At 35.9% G+C, this 22,495-nt stretch overlaps 1 protein-coding gene across 1 annotated transcript; it reads left to right on the top strand.

Annotated features, from left to right (window-relative positions):
- The first annotated feature begins 12,615 nt into the window (after positions 1 to 12,615).
- On the top strand, positions 12,616 to 21,972 carry LOC146160434 (cilia- and flagella-associated protein 100-like). The gene is made up of 12 exons (XM_083384945.1): positions 12,616 to 12,690; positions 14,290 to 14,436; positions 14,635 to 14,841; positions 15,026 to 15,154; positions 15,958 to 16,046; positions 16,218 to 16,337; positions 17,141 to 17,271; positions 17,528 to 17,658; positions 17,861 to 18,058; positions 18,208 to 18,357; positions 21,497 to 21,627; positions 21,875 to 21,972. Exons 1-12 carry the CDS (start codon positions 12,616 to 12,618, stop codon positions 21,963 to 21,965), a joined length of 1,599 nt encoding a protein of 532 aa, XP_083241071.1. The 3' UTR covers positions 21,966 to 21,972.
- Positions 21,973 to 22,495: the final 523 nt, after the last annotated feature.

Genomic DNA, 22,495 nt, shown 5'->3' with positions numbered 1-22,495 from the left:
ACGACTGGTGTTCTTTCATACGGGTCTTTAGGTTGCGTTGCGTTTGGCCGATGTATGTCTGGTTGCAGCTGCATCGCAGTCGATACACCACGTTGGTTTTGTGGAGTAGCGATGGTGAATCTTTTAGGGCAAACCAGGAGGCCAGCTTTGACGTTTCATGAACAAACCTTAGCTTAGCTTTGTTAGTTGTGCTTCGTTGAATAAAACGTTGGAGTTCACGTCTTATGTGCTGTGAAACAGGTCCAACAAATGGAAGTTTCATTACGCTAAAGCGCACATCTACAACCGGCGTAATTTCCGAATCCTTTTTCTGGTGGCGATTAGTAAGGAATTGCGAAATAGCACGGTCTACAAATGTATTGGGATATCCAAAACAGAATTTGTTTTAAAAAAAAAAAAATTTTTTTCACCACCATAAACGCTAACCATCCTAACATTGCGTTCACCAGCCAGGGAGTTGGAAACACCTAACGGACTAACCTATTTAGATGTACTTTTACAACGCTGTAGTCAAGGTTTACTTACCAAAGTTTTCCGCAAACCGACTCACTCGGGTATTTATGCCAACTGGTCCAGTTTTATTCCCTTTACGTACAAACGGAATTTAGCTAACGCTCTTTTAACCAGGGCGTATAACATCGCCAGTTCATACAAAATCATGCACGCTGAGTTTGCCACAATAAAGAACATGTTGTTGGGCAGTGGATATCCCAGTGCATTTGTTGACCGTGCTATTTCGCAATTCCTTACTAATCGCCACCAGAAAAAGGATTCGGAAATTACGCCGGTTGTAGATGTGCGCTTTAGCGTAATGAAACTTCCATTTGTCGGACCTGTTTCACAGCACATAAGACGTGAACTCCAACGTTTTATTCAACGAAGCACAAATAACAAGGCTAAGCTAAGGTTTGTTCATGAAACGTCAAAGCTGGCCTCCTGGTTTGCCCTAAAAGATTCGCCATCGCTACTCCACAAAACCAACGTGGTGTATCGACTGCGATGCAGCTGCAACCAGACATACATCGGCCAAACGCAACGCAACCTAAAGACCCGTATGAAAGAACACCAGTCGTCACAAGTCGTAAGTTTGTGCCCATTTGCTCGCGAATCCAACACACTGACCCATACATCGCCTTTTTGCGCTGCTATTTTGGTCCTTTTTTCCTTTGTTTTTACGTTTTAACGCTTTTATCTTCACTTGAGTATTGCACTGATGATGGCATGAGTTATTGCTGAAACGTCTGTAAATTGCGAAATGTCGCTTTTATCAAATATTATGGCTTTTATATTTTTATTGAAGTTACTAAAAAAACCCGTGTATTGTGTTCCATAATTTGATTAGGCAATAGGAAACTTACACAGATATCGTACAACAATTTTTAAAAAAGAACAAGATGAATTGTTTCATTTTGTTTACCCGCACGCAAAATTCGATAGATTTTGCAAATTATTTCGCTTATTGCAGTTGTAATTTATTTACATCGCCGGAAGAACGCCAGTAGTCCTTTGCTAGTTACATTTAAACGGACTTTAGCCATAAGACCGAAATGAGAACCACATCAACGTCGGAATAAGAATCAGTTCGGAAAAAGACCGAAATAAGACTAATACCCAATGGTGGTAATGAAGTCTAAATCGAAATAAGCCCTAATCAGTCGAAATGAGATCTAAATGGTCAAAAAATGGTTAATAATCTTTTAAACTTCGCAATGTCAGGTATTTCGTGTTCGACATTTGGTAAATAAAACGTTCGGCTTTGTTAAAATCATTTATATCACTGACATATAACTTGTTTGGTATTGCGTTTCGATAATTGTATTGTGATAGAGGTGAACAAAACTGTAATAAACTTCAAAAAGCGGTTGTTTAAAATGTCGTTTATTATTGTTATTAACTATAAATCTAAACAAGTAACTTAAAACGGTGATATATGTATTGTTACGTGACAAAAACATATTGTGGCGGCCAAGCGAACAATTAGTTTAATTGGCAAACAAAGCGGAAGTTATCCGATAAAGTTGTTTTTACGCAAGCAACTGCAATGAAGACCGGCCCATTTCGTTCAGATGTGTATGTTACAGGTAACAGTAAACTAGAAAATAAAAATTACCATTACTTGTTACGTATAGTTTGATATGGCCGTTGGCAAATGGAACAGTGTGCTACGAAACCCTACGATGTCCTTCAAAGATTCTACAGTAAAGCAAGGCTCTTTAACAGGATATACTGTATATCTAGCCTAGTGTATAGTATACACTGTATACCGAATCGAAGCTAGGGTAGAAAACTGACAAAACGGTATACAGATTAGTTTAGTATATGACTCTGCATGTCACAACTGTAACAGAATGTTTTTTACTCATCCCGACCTATGTTGTATTTTTTAAACTATTGGAAGGATTTATCTAAATCGCTTGTGTTTTTAACCAGATAGAAGACCAGATATAAGCACTTTAGTTTAACAATTAATATTAGTGTTTTTTCGTAGGCAGGGCCAGGAGGGATCTAACGTAGCAGGGTGCGTAACATGGCAGCACTCTCTATAATTTTTGTTTTAACTTAACAAATTAATGCATTTTTTCTCGCGCATATATTTGTCGTCTTTTGAATATCAATAAAAGATCGAGAAATTAAAGGCCCTATGCAATAAGGCTGTTGTATAAGATTGTTTAACAAGATAAACGGATTATATGATTATTTTGCGCATGGTACAAACTTATACGATGTTTTTTTTTTGTAGAACCGGGGTAAATTGCTCACAACTTGTTTGTTCAAATTACCTCCTTATATAATCTACAGTGTTGTAAACAAGTTATTTTAAAATGACTTAAGTCCAAGTCAAGACATTTGAAAAATAACTGAAGTACAAGTCAAGTCTTTCGCAAAAATAACAAGTCAAGTCCCAGTCCAAGTCATCGGTTGCCCAAGTCAAGTCCCAGTCAAGTCATTATGAGAGCAAGTCAATTTCAAGTCATGTTATTGTCATAAAAGTAAACTGTTAAACCATTAAAATCGGTAAACTCGTCCGATAATGAGCAACAATTTAACTAAAAATTTACACAAAGGAAATATGCAGCAATAAATTCTTTAGTGTGCAAAACTTGGGATACATTTTAATAAAAAACACTTAATTTAATCCCAAGATGTTTGACAGTATGACTCAAGTCCAAGTCAAGTCATTTGTCCAAAAGACTTAAGTCAAGTCAAGTCATTCTGGTCGAAATACTTAAGTCAAGTCAAGTCATTTTAAAACAGTGACTTAAGTGCACTTAAGTCAAGTCAGTGACTTAAGTCATTACAACACTGATAATCTATGTCTTAAAGCTACTTTGTTAAATGTTGTTTCATGCCCCCCTTTTCTTGTAAGGCAGTGTTTCTCAACCAATGGTGGTACTCGAGCACTTTTTCGCATTTTGCGGATGTAGTTCGTGTTTTTAAAAAACGTTAGGTGGTCTCAAAATATTTGTTGCTTTATCCGCTTGGTTATATACCTTGCAACACTAACCTATTTTAATCAAAGTGCAAAAGTAGGTTGGCCAAGGCCAACAACTTTTTTACGGACATTAAGTCTGTCTCAATAATGATACGTCATGAAGTTAATAAAGGCAAATGGTTAAGCGCCTCCAATTGTACTTTTTGCTACGCCTGGATTCAGGGGTCGGCAACCTTAGACCAGCGGGCCAAATCGGGTCAGCCATTGTAAATTATCTGACTGCTAGCTCTTTTGCAAACTGAGTACGAGGAACAATTTTTTTGCGTTTTACCACCAAGTAAACAAAATTAATGAAATTTGATGAACACCTGCGCGAATTGCGAATAGAATATTGTTTAAATCCATTACATTTATATGCACCACCGCCTAAAAAACTGTCTCGGTAAAAAAGGTTGACCTGGGAAATTATGAGTTAACTTAGGGAATAAAAATTGCACCACATTTAAAATCAACGTTAATTTGTAGGCAACGATAACATGTTGGCAGCGGATCCCGTCCATCTGCGCAAATCCAATTTGACCTTAAGCAAATTTGATGAAGTCATGCCTGGAAAACCAACCAACTCCAATTACGGTGTAAGGACAAGTGTTTACTACAATAACGTGAGTGAGAAAACAACAACATGACTATATATTCAATGGAAAGACAGCTCTTTCTTCGTTTTACACTAACGAAATATTAATTAGTTAAAATACAAAAATCTCCGCAAAAAGTTATTTATTTTAACGTTAATTCAAACTACGACACATTACAGTCAAATATTTAGAGTTAGACCTTTCGTGACATACCATTATAATTGTTGTTGATTTGAACTACCTTTTTTTACAGCCTGCATCAAAACGCATGTCTTCAAATATGAGGTATTCCAATACCAGCCAACAAAACATTGAAGTCGTTTCAACTATGGCAAAAAAATTGTCAGCAATATATCCTGGACCTGCCAGTCAGGTGAAATATATGCTTGCATTGTAAAACAACATGTAATCTTACCTCCAGGGATGGTTAATTTTTTATCATTAATTTGATAAATATTGCTTGAATGTTTTATAATTATAGGCGATTATTTTTTTCTGAAGAAATAAAGCAATGCTGTTTAATACATTTGTCCGAACTAGAGATACTAAACTATATAAAGCAAAAACGAAGTTCGAGCTCAACCTAATGCGTAAAACTAGGCCTGGGTAGTTATTTCTGCCAGCTCGGTATACCGTACATTGCTATAATGAAGATATAATACAGTTAAAATATGGTTGAATATAACTCAAAACTATTTTTATTGATAATATTTTAACTTATCGACAATTTAAAAAAAACGACTATAGTTTGTTTAATTTTGTAAACTATTTATTTGCATGTTTAATCGATTTTGACTTAAAATAATTTTGAAAAATGATAACCTAGTATCAATTTTGACAAAATTAGACTTTTTCAAGTCAAAAAATAATCATCCTATTTCTAATAAATGCTTAAAACCAGGGATTCAAATCGAACATAATTTTTACCCGAATCGTAACCGAACCTGAACCTTTTTATAAAAATTTAAGGACGCTGCTACGCCAATAGCGATTAGGAGGCGATAGTTTACTGGCGTTTTGCTCGCGTCTTCGCATTGCATGTAGCTCGCTGTAATTCAAGGGTCGCCAAACTTTTTTATAAAGGGACGAATATGTTGGCCACCTCAAGGTTAATCGATTAGCACATAAACATATTTATGAAAAAATAAAAGAAACAGTCATAATTTTTAACTTTACTAAATTACGTAATCGTGCGATTTATTTGTCGACTTATAGACGGAATTCTGCCCAGATCAGGATGACAGAGGGCTGGGACCCAGGAAAAGCATCCTGCATGAAATGGTCACGAAACAGCGACGAATCCTTATCTTAATCGGATGTATTTGCATAGCAGTCTTGGTTACTGGCAAGTGGTGTTACAAATCTCTTTTCCCTTTTTTCAGTATAGCGTTACTGCAAGCATTCGGACCAGTAGTTGATTTCGGTTTCATAAAGACACAGGTCGCAAGAGCGTGTTGAACCATTCATTATGGCTACATTTCTTTGTTAAATGAGAAGTAGGTTCTTAAATTGTTTTTCCTCGAGTTTGCTGGTCTTACGACGAACCCCGCCATAGGGATCCCAATACTTGTTTGTTTTTTACTATGAAAATACGCATAAAGAGAAAACAAGCAAATTGCAACTGCATATACAAAAAACAGCGCAAGAAATCGAGATAAGAAATTACGTTTGACGGGTGTCTCTTGTACAGAATTGTCGACAGAGTGTTCGACAAAACAAATGTTTTTTTTTTTTATCAAGTTCTTTTTTTTTTTTTTTTTTCAAGTTTAGTTACTTTTTCCCTTTTCATTTTGCAAGTGACATCGCTGTCACCAAAGCCTGGCAAATTAACCCATATTAGGCTAAAATGAAAAAAAAAATATTAATATTTTGTCAAAGCTTGAGAAGAGCACCGCTCCGAACAAAAATCTGTCAGCAAAGGTCTAAAACTTTTAATACAAATATGCATTTCGCCATATAAATGTCTGCATCAGTTTGTCTGTACAAATAAATAGTAAAAAATTAAAATATTAAAATGTAAAATAAATTAATAAAATACATTCAAGACGAACAAAGACAAAGACAGTCCGCGTATAAACGCCAACCACTAAAGTAAAAACAAAAGCAAAAGGAGCATGCGATACGTGTAGCGGCCGCAGAAAGCCACTGATAAAAAATCTGCAATTACATTTTCGGGTGTTTTGTTCAGATTACCCTAAATACGACGCTGTTTTTCGATGTGCTTCACGCTCGGATTCACGACTCGGGACAACGTTAAGATCACATCAAAAAATAGATGTTTTTGCATGGCTCCTCTTACCATCCATTACATATTTACAAATCTATTGTGTTGGGTAAAGCAAGCTGCTTCAGGAGGCTTAACGAATCCGATGAGGACTACCACCGAAGTCTGGAGCAATTGAAGATAAAATGCAGAAAATCCTGTTTTTCTGCTGGCCTCACGGATTACAACCTTGATGAGGCTAAATCGTGGACCGAGAGACTCGAACACACTAAAGAAAAGTCAGAAAACCGTGTTGTCGCATGGGCTACTCCAAAGTCTCTATAGAAATCACAAGTTGCGCAGCTAACTCGCTCTTAGTTAGAGTTAGAGTTAGAGTTAGAGTTAGAGTTAAGGCCCGTTTACACTACAGCTGCACTGAGCGGAGCTGAGCTGCACTGGGCGTGGAATTGTTTTCACTACAGCTGCAGTGAGCTGCGCTGGGCGTAAAAATCGCGACAAAACGTAATGTTTTTCTATAGCTGCACTGGGCTTGAGTTTAACAAAGCGTGGAAATCGCTCCAAAGCGTATTTTTTCCCACCTGCACGGGGCTTGAGTTTAGCAAAGCGTAACTTTAAGCTAGCTGCAGCTGCTGCACGGGGCTTGAGTTTAGCAAAGCGTGAACGCTCGCCACAATAGAATTTAAATGCAAATTACGCCCAGCGCAGCAAAAACAGGGGACATCTACTGCAAGACAATGTACTAAGTTTTATTTGAAACATATTCAAATATTTTGTTATCGATTCATAGGAAAACTACAAAAATAATTGGTCATTTTAATTTTCCGATGATTGCATTATTTTCATGATTAATTTTCCAACTCATTGAAGTAATTTCTTAGCGGGGTAAATAACCAAAACTGTACATATTGGCTATTAGCCTGGCACACTGGAGTAGGCATACACTATAATCCTACCACAGTTATGCTATTAACGCACAAAAATTTGGGTTAAGGTGTGAGTTAGCGTTTGGGTTTAGGTGGGTCAAATCTTATTTATTTAATTATAATACTTGACCCACCCTAACCCAAAGAATGCTTCTTGTGGTAGGATTCCAGACCAACGCCCCACTTGTAATTATATATGCATTTACCTACTTAGTAATCCGGGTAAATAGCGTCTTACCTAACTAAAATGCCTAAACCTATATAGTTGCTATTTTTCGTTCGAACGCCAATCTAACCAAATTAATGCGATATAACACACAAATCTAACATATTTTAACTTAATTCGGTGCATTATACATATACGTTTGTATATTGGGTCGTTACAATTTACAAAATTGCCCAAAAAAATTGAAAACGACGATTTTCTATTTTGCTCCCATAAGAGCCCATTATAAATTGAGGCAATTTGGGAAACATTTGAGCGCGCATGAATTTGAGTTGCACAACTTGTATAATTTCTATGGACTTTGGGCTACTCCATTCGCCCATCTACTCAGGCTCTCGGGCAAATAAAAGGCGCTTCAACCACGAGTTAAAATAGTATACAAAAGGCCTCATATACTCGGTAACCTTCATACTAACTACTGACAACTTGCGCACACCATGGGGGCACAAAGGGATGGTTGGTGAATCGAGTAACCTGGGGGCTGCAGGTAAGACCATAGCGCTCCCCAGATGGAACGCACACTGAGCGACCTGGAATACATTTAACCCAGCAACAACAAACGACAACGCAGCGCTGCTTCACCACAACGCAACCTACCATGGCGAGAAGTTAAAGAAACATCCGCATATTGCAGAATGTTTTACGGCCAACTTCTCTCGTTGAGGAGCAAAACACCAGCAAGCTCGATGAATCTGAGGTTAAATGGCTCAAACTGACCAGAGCCTCAATTACATTCAAAAAAATGATTTTAACCCAAATTCGGTAGCCTTTTTATATATATATTTTATATATAATTTTGCGGATTTGTGTTTTCGTTGTGCGCTGTACCGTTCCATTTTTCGGGATGTGATCTATATGCCGTTTCTTGTTTAACTGTTGTTTTAGGTTTGCTTTTGCCTTTCCACCGTCAGATTATTTTCTTATCTACCGTGTTTTGCTACGTCACTGATTCTCATACCGCTTTCCTATGGGCTGTGTTTTTATCAGTGGCTTTCTGCGGCGGCTACACGTATCGCATGCTCCTTTTGCTTTTGTTTTTACTTTAGTGGATGGCGTTTATACACAGACTGTCTTTGTCTTTGTTCGTCTTGAATGTATTTTATTAATATATTTTACATTTTAGTTTTTTACTATTTATTTGTACTGACAAACTGATGATGCCATTTATATGTCGAAATGCATATTTGTATTAAAAGTTTTAGACCTCTACTGACTGATTTTTGTTCGGAGCGGTATACTTCTCAAGCTTTTATAAAAAAATTAGATCTTTTATCGTCGGCATTATGTGTTCTGTTGGAGGGCAAGATTCTGTTGTGGATACACGTACTAAGCTTAATACTTTGTAATTAATTATTGTAGGACATAAACTAACAACGCCACCCCTAAATACCCTAAATGGGCTGCGATATTTCACTCAGTAATCCCGAACCTTTGGCAGGCTGCGTAATTTCAATCGTTTGCTATTCGATCGGTGACGTCAAAATGATGCCAGGACAAGTGCTCGGCCCGATCCTTTTATTTGCTGGAGCGGTGGGATCTGTTTTAAGTGCCCTGAAATTGCTTCACCTGACCACGGAAGACAAAGTATGTGTCGATATTTGCAACTTCATTTATGCGGAATAATGGTACTATTTAAAATATCAAGCTAACAAAACATGGAGAACGACAAGCAGTAAATTAGCATTAAAAGTATTTTATTGTATTGCAAATAGTCATTTGCAAAAATTGCAACCGCTGTCCAAGACAAGTCAGTTACATGTTAATTAAGTGGTAAACCATGCGCCAATGCTTGCTCAATCTGTTAGTACAAGCAAACCAATGGTTGTTTCTCGACTCGTTCACTTCTGAGCCTGCATAGCTCAGTTGGTAGAGCGACAATCCCGGCTTAACCGGAGGTCGTGAGTTCGAACCTCACTGCAGGCTAGTTGTTTTTCTAGTCTGCTCTGCTTGCATCATGGATCAACAGATTCGGTGAGTCTGCGATGGCTTTCGGTGTACTAATTATACGTAAGCCGTAGTCGTTGGTCAATAAGCAGCTTCGAAGGGCTAGATCTCAATTATTAACACACATTTGTGTGAATGTTTCATTGAATAAGGGATAAACTCGTTATAACTCAGCTATATTTCGAGCCATTGGTTCACGAGCCTTTAGTTAAGTCAATTAAGTTGACAACATTGACTTATAGTTGCACTTAATTACCACACGGCAAATAGTATTTTAAGATGTGACATAAAAATGGCTCATACGTAAATAAATATTGTCGTCTGCTACCCACAACCTTATATTTAAAGGTATCTACAATACCATATCAAGTCACTAAAACATAGGTGTGTACTACTCTGATCAAGCCATTCACAGGTCATACTAACCAACGATATTGAGAAACATATGTTAAGACTCAACTTGCTCCCCTGTGGGCCTGTATAGCTCAGTGATGACGTCACAAAACTACATTAATTTTCACTTTTCAACGGTCACAGGGTAAACTTGAATGCTCCTTTATGTTTAAGCAACAAAAGTTAAACAAAGCTCGCAAAGTGCGGGTTTAACAGTATTCAGGCAGGCCATTGATTCGATCCTTTGAAGACACATCACACAACGTAGTTTTTTTATGTTGTCAACCCTTGTACTTACAAAACTTTAAGTATAAAGTTTTAACGTTGCCAATTGTACACTGGTTTCGCCAATTGTAACGCTCTACAGCCAATTATTTATTCGGTCCATTTCAAACGCATAGCACAATAATTCGCCGGGACAACGTCGGATGTCTAAAGTAGTTTTTTGTATCACTTAATGTAACATATTTATAAACTGGTAAACACCTTATAGGTAGAATTAACCCAGGTAAGTATCTCGGTATAGCATTGCTTTTTCATTACCTGTCAAATTTTCACAATCTTTTTTAAGTCATTGGTCGACTTTCGCAAACCTAATTACACGGGGATGGCCCAACATAATAAATCGAGGTCACAGCTTCACAAAGTCTTAACGTTTTAAGCTTGACAAAACAGCGGCAAACGGCTAAGCAAGGCCCTCTTTATAGAAAAAAATAGCTAGAACTACGCAGACGCTGCTACGCCAACAGTGAATAAAAGGTCACAGTTTAATGGGTTTTTAGGCCGTGCATGCTTGTGTCTTCTCATTGTATGTAGCTCTCTGTAATTCATAGGTCACCAACCAAACTTTCTTATAAGGGGCCGGATATCTATAGCGTATGACGATCGAGAGCCGACTAACTGTGAGGATTGACAATAGCGGGGCGGACATAACATTTTGAGTAAAACTTTATTAACTAGATTATCGTTAAACACCGGTAGTTTATATAAATATATACAAAAAAAACTATAGTAAGCCTTAATAAATTGTGGTTTAGTTAAAATAAATCAAAATATATAGTTTAAGATTGCACCCGACAACATTTCAGCTGTACATCTTCATTACGCAAATATGCCGAGGCTTAATACGATAAATTTTGCGGCCTGTTGTCCCTCGAGCTGTAGTTTGGTGACCCTGCTATAATCGAAATATAATTATTTTGTTATTTTGCCGAATATTCAATAAACACGTGCTAACCGTTTATAGCGTATTGACTGGCCTGCAAAGTTGTGGTAACGCCGACCAATTCTTACCTTCTAGCAGTAGCCTAACTGTTTCATGATGTGTTAAATTTTCACAATGTGATTTTTAAATGATTGGCTGCAAAACGCGATTTAAACAAACTTACACATGTCAAAACGCATTAGTTACTATATGCGGCCTTAGCTTTGTGGCCTCTTTTATTTTGTTTAAGCAAGCAAAATATACCATTTATTGCATAGGCAAATACATTAATTTGATTAACTTGAGACCAGATGCCATGAACTAAAAAAAAATGATTTTATCAATTATATATTTGATTTTGTTTGTATTTGGATGTTAAAGTTCAATAAAAAAGTATATAGATTACTTTTACAGTATAATTTATTTTATCACAGAAACGAGCTCTTAGTCGAGATCGGATGTTTTCAAATTTTCGCAACATCGATAACGAGAGCAACACAAAATCAAAGCCATTCATCCAAAGCAGTATCCCGATATTGTTACCGTCCGGTGATAATCGTCAAACTATGCGTTTTTCCGAATAAAGATGAATGCCAACATTGCCTATTTATTACAAAAATTAAAACTGTTAAACAATGGATTTTGTTACGTAAGAATTCAGCAATGTCATTTTTGCTAAATGTTAAGGTATCGTTTTTATAATTTATTATAAAGAAAATTTAACTATTTCCTATATGAAATAAATCACTTGGGGAAATTTGGGCAAATTATTATTGACAACAAATAATAGTTTCAATAAAAACTGAAAAAATGAAGAATTATACTCTGGCCCAACATTTTCTCAACGAAGGAGTCGACAAAAACAACGAAAAAACGACAGAAAACGAAGTCGTAAGCAATCTGTGTAATAAAACAAATAGTAAAGTTATATAATGGTCAATCGTAATCTATTAACTAACACATGGTGGCCAGGGTCACCAGCATTAGGAGTTACTTGCTTATATGAGGTTACGTATCTTCGCAGGCATTACACAACAGGCTATTAATTTCCCTGTTACTATTTATTTATTTGTTCTTTCGCTTTTTTATTTGATTTTCGTGATACAGGTTGCACACTTTACAAAAACCACAAAAGGTACGCTAATAAAAAGTTTAAGCCTTATTAAATTAACCAATGTTCCGCAGCCAACAAATAGGCTAGTTATGTCCACATATAGCCAGAGGACCTAAGTTAGAACTAGTATCATCATAAACTAAGATATTATACAGTACACGCTAATATGGATTGATAAAAATAGTGCCGTTGGGCCATGCAGCGTACGTCGTTTGGTTTCGTAAGAACGTTTGATTTTTACGATATACGAAAACGTTAATAAAACCGATCTACAAACTCTATTAAGGAAAACAAAATCTCCAATAGGCTTATGGAAACTGATAAATAAGAATTAATTATCTCCGCATAATTAGCAGGCACGCTTTTAAAGGCCTTAATAGTGTCACAAAGACATATTTGTATGTTTCTATGGCCATCAGTGACTCAGTCTTTAGTGACACAGAGGGACATTTCTTAAAAATAGCGTTTTTTTCAACATCTGCTTAAATACAGACGCTGAAACTTCCACCGATAAGTAATATGAAGGTGAACAAGCGATGGAGTACAAATCCTTTTAGAACTCTTAACAAGGAGAACTGGATTAACCAGTGTCAGGTACCGTTCTTTAAAACGTATATGTTTCTCTTATTATTACAAGCAAGATCCACAGTTCAGACCCTAAAACATTTGTTTTGTAAATTAAGGCGAGCAAACAGTTTTAATAAATTGTATTTTTTAGTTTGAAATAAGTTTACTTAGAATAAATTTATAAATTTTAAGGTAAATGACGAAATAACAAAAGGAACATGAAAATATGTTATGAAGGATTTTTTCTAAATTAAAAAATTCTTATTGCTTCCTGATTAATGTACTAGTAATTTATGCTTTTTCTCAGCAACTTGACTCCTAAGGTGTTGGTGCATCTTAGGAAAGGTCCTGAGAAGTTACTTACCGATGATAAAATTGGGATTAATTTAATTATTTTCTGTTTCCAGTGTTGTAATGACTTAAGTCAATGACTTGACTCGAGTGCACTTAAGTCACTGTTTTCAAATGACTTGACTTGACTTAAGTCATTTGGGCGAAATGACTTGGCTTGACTTAAGTCTTTCGGGCAAATGACTTGACCTGACTTAAGTCTTTCGGGCAAATTACTTAAATTGAATTGAAATGCTTTCTGTAAGTCTTTTTTTAATAAAATTGAGCTATTTATCCAAATGTTTGCACATAAAACAATTTGCTTGCTATAAGTTGCGTTTTTCTCATTTTTTAGTTCAGTTATTGCTCATAATCGTACGAGATTAAAAATTTCAATAGTTCAACGTTTTATTTTTACGACAAGGACGTGACTTGAAGTTAACTTGCTCTAATTATGACTTGACTGGGACTTGACTTGCGCAACCGATGACTTGGACTGAAACTTGACTTGTTATCTATTCAAAAAGACTTGACTTGGACTTAAGTTATTTCAAAATGACTTGTTCACAACACTGTCTGTTTCCCAAACAACACTCTAAGTAGCCTATAGACCTCAAAATTGACTTTATAGAACACTTTTAAAAATGATGACTGCAACCCTTTTGCTTTGTTATAAGGTTTTTTGTTAAGAATCATTACCCATATAGGAGTAGAATTTGTTTTTTGCATTTGCTATTTTCGTGCAAAGATTAAATTTGTTGTTCTCAATGCCAAAACAGTAGGCCTATACATTTTAGTTTTTGCTAAACTTTTATTTACTATACCCTTTATTGTTCAATAGCTTGTTAACTTGATTTGTTACTACCAATATGTGAGATATATAAGCGTTTATGGAATCCAAAACAATTGGCAGAAGGTTTCTGTTTGCCGATTATTGTTCCCCTTACGCGTATATTAACAATACAACTTAAAAATAGAGTAAAACCAGAATCAATCATTTTTAAATGAATATATATTTCGCCTATACTGACATCGTAAGTTCCTATAAGTAAAGTAAAATAACTATAAATAGCAAAGTAATAATATAATTGATAAAAATGTCAAAAAAAAACTATGTAAGATAACGCGGCCTGTGTTCAACTTTCTTTCCGAAGTACGGTATATAACCTTGTTTTTCGTTTTAGCAACAAATGAACGTATTTGCTTCGTTAAGTCCACATTAAGTTGTTCCTCGCTTAGAAATTTGTCAAGGCGGATTTCTATAACACAACCAAATTAAAAACTGTAAATCCACAGAGAGAAAAGCAACGTTTAAAAGAACAACGCAGGTCCGAACGAACGAAAAAGGTGCATGAGAAACATACATTCACATCGCGAAATGTTGGCCCGACATTGCCCGCCATCAAACAAATGTTTAAGGACATGGACGAAGAAACCACCGAGGTTGGACCTAACAGTTTCAACACATTTTGAAATACAAACATACAAGGCAATGTCGTGGTTATTTGCAAAATAGGCATTCGAAACAAACCAATAGTAGGGATTCACATCAACTATACATAAAATGTATTTTGTTTTCTTGTTTACAAAATGTTAACAGCACAAAGTGTCAAGCCTTTATTTAGCACGTTGTTAGTTTAGGACGAGTTGGCAGCAATCAAGAGGACACACTTAAGCGAGGCGATCGCACAGACTTCCAAAATGTGTCGCGTGCGGCACGTCGAGCGCGAGTTTACCCATGAACTCGTACAACGCAAGCGCGAGATGTTTCTCGTCAACTACTCAATTCGGACCAAGCGCAACAAGATCGCGGCGTACAAAGCCAAAGAGGAGTCTGAGGAGAAAAAGGTGACCGAAGCGAGATATAAGTTACCGAATTTCCACTAAACGATTCAAACATTGGTTGTTAACATAAAATGTCTTTAGTTAAAATATTTCATTTATATCTAGGTTTAAATAAAACTTTTAATGCTTTTAACTTTTAATCGCTTACCCAAATGACAAGTTCGAATGATATTTGTTATGTTTACAGATCAATGAGATCGCTGCACGATTGCATAATGATGCTGTTCTATTTGACGATTTTCTCAAAGCAACAGATCAAGCTGCTGTGGACGCCATGAAGGGGGCGGAAAAAGAGACTAGAACCAAATTTGAAAAAGTAAATTTCAGATACAAGTAACATTTTACATATTTTTTAAGGCATTCATAATGTTTTGTTTGCAATGTCCGTAAATCCATAGGAAACATTTACTTGGACTCCATATCACTTCCTAAGTACGCGAACCGCCTTTTAAAATTAAAAAAGGTCGTAAAACCGTTTACTGGCCAACTTTTTTTAGGTAGATAAATTATGCTGAATAATCACTTCAACGCGAATCACCACTTGTTGTTAATTTTAACCGAATAATTCGGGAGCATCTTTGTTTTATTTTATAGTGTTTTTTGAGGCGCTGCCAACATTATGTCGTGTTGTGCCATGTAAATTAATAAACTCTAGAAATATAAATAAGCAATATGTGTTTTTTGTGTCCAACTCGTAACGTGTTTTTTTTTCAATGAAAAGTAAGTAATTTAAATAAAATAAAATCGTGGTTCCGTTCCTGACGTGGAATTGGTGCAGTTAAATCATCTGAATTATTTAAACTAGCGCTTCACATAATAACAATGAACTGTCTATTTGGAAGTATATCGATTATTGCAGTGAATAAAATTATTCCTCAAATGTTGTCATTTTTAATACCCGTACAAATATTCAGTTTCACAAATGTTGGTAAGATAGCAAACCGGTTGTTAATCAGATCAAATTCCACCACTGGTAAAAAAGGTTCCATTGAACGTCAAGCTTTTCTATTGATGCCTTACAGGCGATAAATATTTTACACGTCAAATTATCTCATAAATTTGCCGATTTTTTTTAAATTGGCCGAGTCCAATAATTTGGTACTTTATACATCCCGTTAGATAGCAGAAACGAGACGATATCAAGCAAAAGTAGCCGCAATGAAGGCTAATTTGTCCAAACAGGATGAGCAGTTGTTAGATTATTTAAGGTAAGAATGGCAGAGGTTTGTTCCTACACAAATTGTTATTACTGTGCTTTGTTCTTTGAACAGACAGTTTCGCTGATTTTAAGAGGTTTCAATATCTAATTTTCATAATGTATATGATATATCTGCTTAAAATTAAATTATATATCAGTTTTATAAGCAATTTATGTCTAGCTATAAAGAATTCCTTATGCAAGTACACCACAATTTAACAACTAAGGACAGTGATCTTATGATGAGCGACGAGTGGGATAAAAAGAGAATGGACAATATAAAAGCGAAGAAGCAAAATAAGTTTGGCAGAAATAGCTTGACTAAACAAACCTCTACAATGCGTAAATCAACACTCAAGTATGAAAACTAAGCAGAAAGATTAAATCTGTTTTATCAAGACTAAGACTTGTCTTGATTAGTGCAGGGGCCAGCTTACTTTTTTTTATAAAGGTCCAGATAACTGTAATGTCTGAGATATATGGCCTGATATATGTAAGGATAGACGCTTTCTGGCCATATGTTAAATCTTATGTCGAACATTACTAACTCGGAAAATACATTACTAACTCGGGAAATACCACAATAAAAGAAAACTGTAAAAAGTAGTATGAAATTATCGTTTGGTTTAATTTTATATCGAAATTTATTGTTGAATTACATATTCAACTGCGTTTTAACTTTATATTTGAAACAAAATGCAGGCCGACAAAATTAACTTCACGTGCCTTAGTTCGGTGACCACTTAAGCAGTGTATTGACCTGTGATTTGTATTGGTGTTTTCTGTACAACGCTGGTTTAGGTCGATACAAATAAATTTGGCGCTCTTGGATTTTGGCATGTAGAAAGCTTGTTAACATTAATTGGGTTATGGAGCAAGTTAGCGTTTGGGTTTGGGTGGGTCAAGTATTATTGTATTTTTCCCCCATACTTATTTCGGCGCTCTTTGAAAATATACTTTGGATAGCGTAACGTTTTATTTTGTTTTTGTGTTGCTTTCTATGTGCAAAAATCAAAGAGCGCCTTAATGTCTTTAAAATAACTCTTTAATTTTTACCCCGTTAGGATATTAGCATTACGCGTTTCATAATCACATTATTTACAGAGAGAAGCTTCAAAAGGAGATAATCGCAACAAAGCATTCTGTTGAAAATGCCGAGAAACAAGATAGCAAATTCTGTGTGTCAAAAACTAAGTACCCAGAAGAGTGGGATCCTACCTCAGACTCACTTACTGGTATTAAGTTTGTGCGTAATTAGGTCAGAAAAGAACTAATATCCCACAGATAGTACAATTATAGAGGATTCAATTATATTTTTCTTAACATCTAAACAGAATAATTTTCGGTTACTAAGTGTTTTTTACCTAGTTGGATCGTAAAAACTCCAACCAGAATTTTTGTTTTTTACCATTTGGATTCAGGAGTTTTTACATTTTTTTTTAAAGAAAATTTTGATTTATTTCTGATAATAAGTAATAACTTTTTTGTAAGTTTTTAGTGAAATTGGCTACATCTTGGAAAATCCAATGTTTCTGATTGACATAATTCATGATATGGAAAAAGAAATTCTTAAATTAATTTACCATTTTCAAAACTCTGAGGAATCGGTTGATGAAATCAAGGTAGCGTGCTTTGCTTTTTAATTTAAGAGATTTTTTTTATATTAATTACATTGATTGAGGAATATCTGTATGTTCAGTATCAGTCGATTTGGTCCACTTTACTGTTTTAATATTTTTTTATAAAACGACAAAATAATATGTTTTTAATATTTAAAATAGATTATTTTCATATATATTTGTAAATTAATATGTGATTTTCTAGCAATCTTATCGACGTACGAAAGAGCACATGGACAAAGAGTTGGAAGTCCTTACCTACCAGGTGAGTCGTATGGAAATGTTTATCGAAGAATGTGACACAAGGTGCGATCAACTGCAAGTAATGTGTCAAATACTAGAAGAAGGAGTATACGAAAACGGTGACCAGGCAATAGATCGCATCAAAAGTCAAGTTGCTAAGGTAAATCATAGTAACGTATGTATGTAGCTTCACACAAAAAGTAGTTACCACTGCCTTTGTTAAAAAGACAAAAGTGAGCTTAAAATGACAATACTTTGGGGGAGATTTATTTGTTTTTCTAACCGGTGGCAGTTTAACTTTGGCGACAGGTATACAAAAACGTCTTGGGACGTCTTGTCGTAAATATGGACGGGCTTGTGATGCTGACGTGTATCGAGAATAGGATGGATGAACTTCTTGATGAAGTTGAATCATTTCCTCCGGAAGCGGTAAAAGAGATTCAGAAAAGGAAAGACAAGGTGTGGAATTTATATTTAGGCTTAACGAAAACTACATCAAAGTTTATAGTTTAAAATGTAGTCCTGTTAATGCTTTTACCCCATAGACCTGTCTTTCTTAACCTTTTTTAGTTTGTGGCGCACCTATAGATATTTTAAAAGACCCGCACATTGCGAGCGAAGCGATCGCGAAATTTTTGAGATGTAGCCTACCGGTATTTGTCTTAAATTGCTTTGCAACTTTTTGGTATATAGGCTTTATAGTAGCATATCTTTAAAGAGACTCTAGCCTTGAAACTAAAATAAGAACAACAGCAATTTCGGAATGAAAGACAGTTAGGAATAAAGCGAAAATGGGACTAATACATAATAGTCGTAATAATGACGAAACAAAATCAGACCTAAATTGTCAAAATAATGCCTATACAATGTTTTATGTAAAGCCCCACATATAACTATCACTAACTCCCCTAATATTTTCATCCCTAACCCAACTGCTAACACCACAAACTACCTGCCCATAAGCCCAAACATGGGCATAAAATATAGGGCCAAATCAGCGGCGCCCAATCATCCCATACCCTTTCCCTAAAGTCTAGGTCTAGGACGTTATGTTGTCCATTTAGGTATTTTTCCGATTAATTTTGGACTTATTTCGACAGGTTTAGGTCTTATCTAGACTAGTTTAGATATTATCTGTTGTGGTTATTACTGCGAAGTTGGCTTAATTATGTCGGTGGTCTTAATACCATGGTATTACAGATTATCTGACTTAGATGCTGTTGCTTTAAATGTATTATTGTGTTTTTTACTTAAAAGGACTGTGGAATCAATGGGCTAAGCTTAATAGAAAAGTAAAAAATACATGTTTCACATAACACAATATTTTTCCTTTTTCTCGCGGCCAGGGGCGGATTAAGGCGGGGGCTGAGGGGGCTGCAGCCCCAGGCCCACCAAAAAAATAGGTCCACCGCTAACAATTTAATAAGACCAAAAGATGTTATCTTTGTATAAAAAGTTATATTGTAGAGCAGCGGTTCCCAAACTGGGGTCCGTACAGCAGTTTCAGAGGGTCCGCAAGGAGAATTAGTCTTTAAGTTTTTAAACATTAGTCTGCCATCATTATTGTCTTTAGTTATACTTTATTATTCGATCATATAGCGTGTTTTATGATGTCTTTTGTAGCATCACAAATCATCTAGTATTAGGCTACTGTACTACCCGTTGTAAGCGAATCGTTCGCGACCAAGCAAAGTTTTTAGAAAAGTTTTGGAACCGCTGTTCTAGAGATATCACCACGGACTCCAGCCATAAGACCAAAATAGGACTAATACCTTATAGTAGTATTACCGTCTGTATTGCAATAAGACCTATAGGTCAGAATCCGGCCTATAAACAACACTTTACCTAACCCCAAACCCCACCCCTAAGTAGGCTACATCACTAACTTCCCTAATAACCCTAAAACATTTCATATTCCCAGTATTGCCCAACATTAACCCAAAACAAAATAAAAAATTCGGTGCTAAAACAGCGAAGCCTTAAAGGCACCGGTCAAACTGGCGTCCAAAGCAAAACGGCGGATGCCTGACCGACGGCCCCCGATCGTCCCATACCCTATACCTACAGTTTCAGCAACTATTTTAGATATTTAGGCCTATTCGAATAAATATAGGACGTATTCCGACAGATTTTCGTCTTATTTAGAAGATTTCGATCTTCTTCTGTACGCGATTTGCTGTGCTATTCACCTTCATCAAAAATTCGTAAAGGAAGGTCTCATAGGCCTAGAACTAGTCCGACACTGCATAGTAGCAAAATGACTTTAAATAAGGCGACAAATTTGCTTCAGGGTCTATTGATTTTGTTTAGACATTAAAGACCCGATATCAAAAATTTGATAAAGAGGTACAATTTTAAGTGTCTGTCATTACTGAGGAAATTTCAAGAAATAACCTTGTTTCAGTATTACCCAGATGATCAGGAAGAATCACTGCCTAAAATGTTGATTCATTTTTCTGCACTGCTAAAAGAACGCCAATTTTATGTCGAAAGTAGCAAAGGAGCTCAAATGTTTAGATTTATTAATAAAAATAAGTTAATGTATGCGTTTTCTAACGTATCTGTGGTATTAAGGATGCATCTTTGTCTGATGATTACTAATTGTTCAGGCGAACGCTCTTTCAGTCCTTAAAAGAGTGCTGAACCAAATGCGTTCGTCTATGGACCAAAATAGGTTGCATTCCTTAATTAGCTCTTCTCGAGATTTTGGAAAAAAATAGACAGCAATAAAAATTAATAACGGCTTCGCTTTATATAAAGTGAGAAAACAAGTTAAATGAATCTATTTGACAAGTGAATAAAAAATCGTATTTCATGTTAATTCTGGTTGGAACATGAACATAATAAAAACGACCAATATACCTCTGAATGCCCTACAGCCCCAGGTCCATGAAAACCTTAATCCGGTCCTGCTCGCGGCGCACCTGGCAACCTTCCATGGCGCACTGGTTGAAAAGCGCTGCCATAGACATTATGTTTGCTGTATATTGGTAAAAACATTTAAAATCCAACTAATTTGGCGACTATCGTAAAATTACCCAGACGATAAAACTTGTACTAAGATTTTTGTTTGGGGGTCATGAAAATGTCAGAGATGGCTGATATAAGTACTCTTGAGAAACCTTCTGTTCACGGCCATACTCACGCGCAAATGTGCAATCAACATTTAGCCTAAAGTAAATGTGGATGACTCGTTAAAAAAATCCATAAACAAGTTCACATTTTAAAATTCGAGGGCATGGCCTCGCCTTACAAAACCGACAGCATAATGCATATAAACTTTAAAGGTAAAATAATACTGTGAATCCGTAAATCCAAAATTTCCTTTACAATCAAAGATGAAGGCTAGACATGTTATATAAACTCTGTAATAAACAAACGAATATAACATGGTCAAAACTTTTTATCTTCTTTTAGCTGTCACGTGTAACGTTTAGTGATTTATAGTTTCATTTTACACGACGTAATTAACAAACGCATAGTGTACCTGTCAGGTGTAACGCTTAGTGACTTATACTTTCATTTTATACGACGTAATTAACAAACGCATAGTGATTTAAAGGCGTTAACGTCAAACTAACGTTTTCAAACAAATCAGCAACGACGCTTGGTACTTCGCGAAGAGAAGTTGGCAATTCAACGACAACGCCAAGAAGAAAGGTCGAAACGAGCACAAGAAAGAGCGAACGCTGGCACCTATAGATGCACGGGGCGTCGACTGGTCTTCAGGTATAGTTGTAAGCCAACAACTGTGATTTTTAAGTCATTATTATGTACTAAACATATTCAATAAATTTAACGGATTAGGTACCTTGATAAAAACTTAATTTAATCGTTTTAATGTCGCAGTTTGCAGAAGCAGCACTTTGGTGCATTGGTACACCGCGTGGTTACAGTTATCCAAGTCATTTCTATTATAAAGCCAAAATCCTGATGTAAAATATTTTGCTACAACTTTTTTTTAACTGTTTTACAGGTCAAAGCCAATCCGAAATAAAGATATGGTGAGGATAAAAACCGACGGTCTGGTGATGAGTGACAGTTCACTGTTCTTTAACAAAGACTAAAAGCGCCATTCGATTGTAACAGTATAAAAAAATTCAAGCGATTTGATTATATTGCTGTTTTCATCACTCAAATTTTATATGGTTGTTGTGTTGCAGATTGCCAGGTATTTATTCCAACAGCGCCGCCATAGATTCATAACGAGATGGTGGGTATGGCGATAAGTGCGTGACTGGCTCATTGCGATTTCTCACCCTTGTACCTCGAAACGTGAAGGATTCGGCCGTTTTAACTGTTTTAAATCGATCTACAGCAGCGGTTACCCAATCGAAAAGACCCCAATAGCGAGATTGAAATAAGTTGTCAGACAAAATTTTCTGCGACAAGACTACCGTAAAGGAAAACTTCCTGCATGGTGACTATAGTAATCTGCAATACACATTTTAATCCGATACCAAAATCACAAAAAGAAGGTAAACGCGTCCTGATTTGATACCAGCAAATGACGTCATTATTATGGGCTTTTTCAAGGAAACGAAGCCGTTTCCAACCAAACCGGAAAGTTTTGCCTAATTATGTAGATATAACGAAA

This window comes from Ascidiella aspersa, chromosome 3, assembly GCF_963924565.1.
Source record: "Ascidiella aspersa chromosome 3, kaAscAspe10.2, whole genome shotgun sequence".
NCBI lineage: Eukaryota > Metazoa > Chordata > Ascidiacea > Phlebobranchia > Ascidiidae > Ascidiella > Ascidiella aspersa.
The sequence above is the reverse complement of the archived record's forward strand: the minus strand, read 5'-3'. Positions and strand labels throughout refer to the sequence as shown.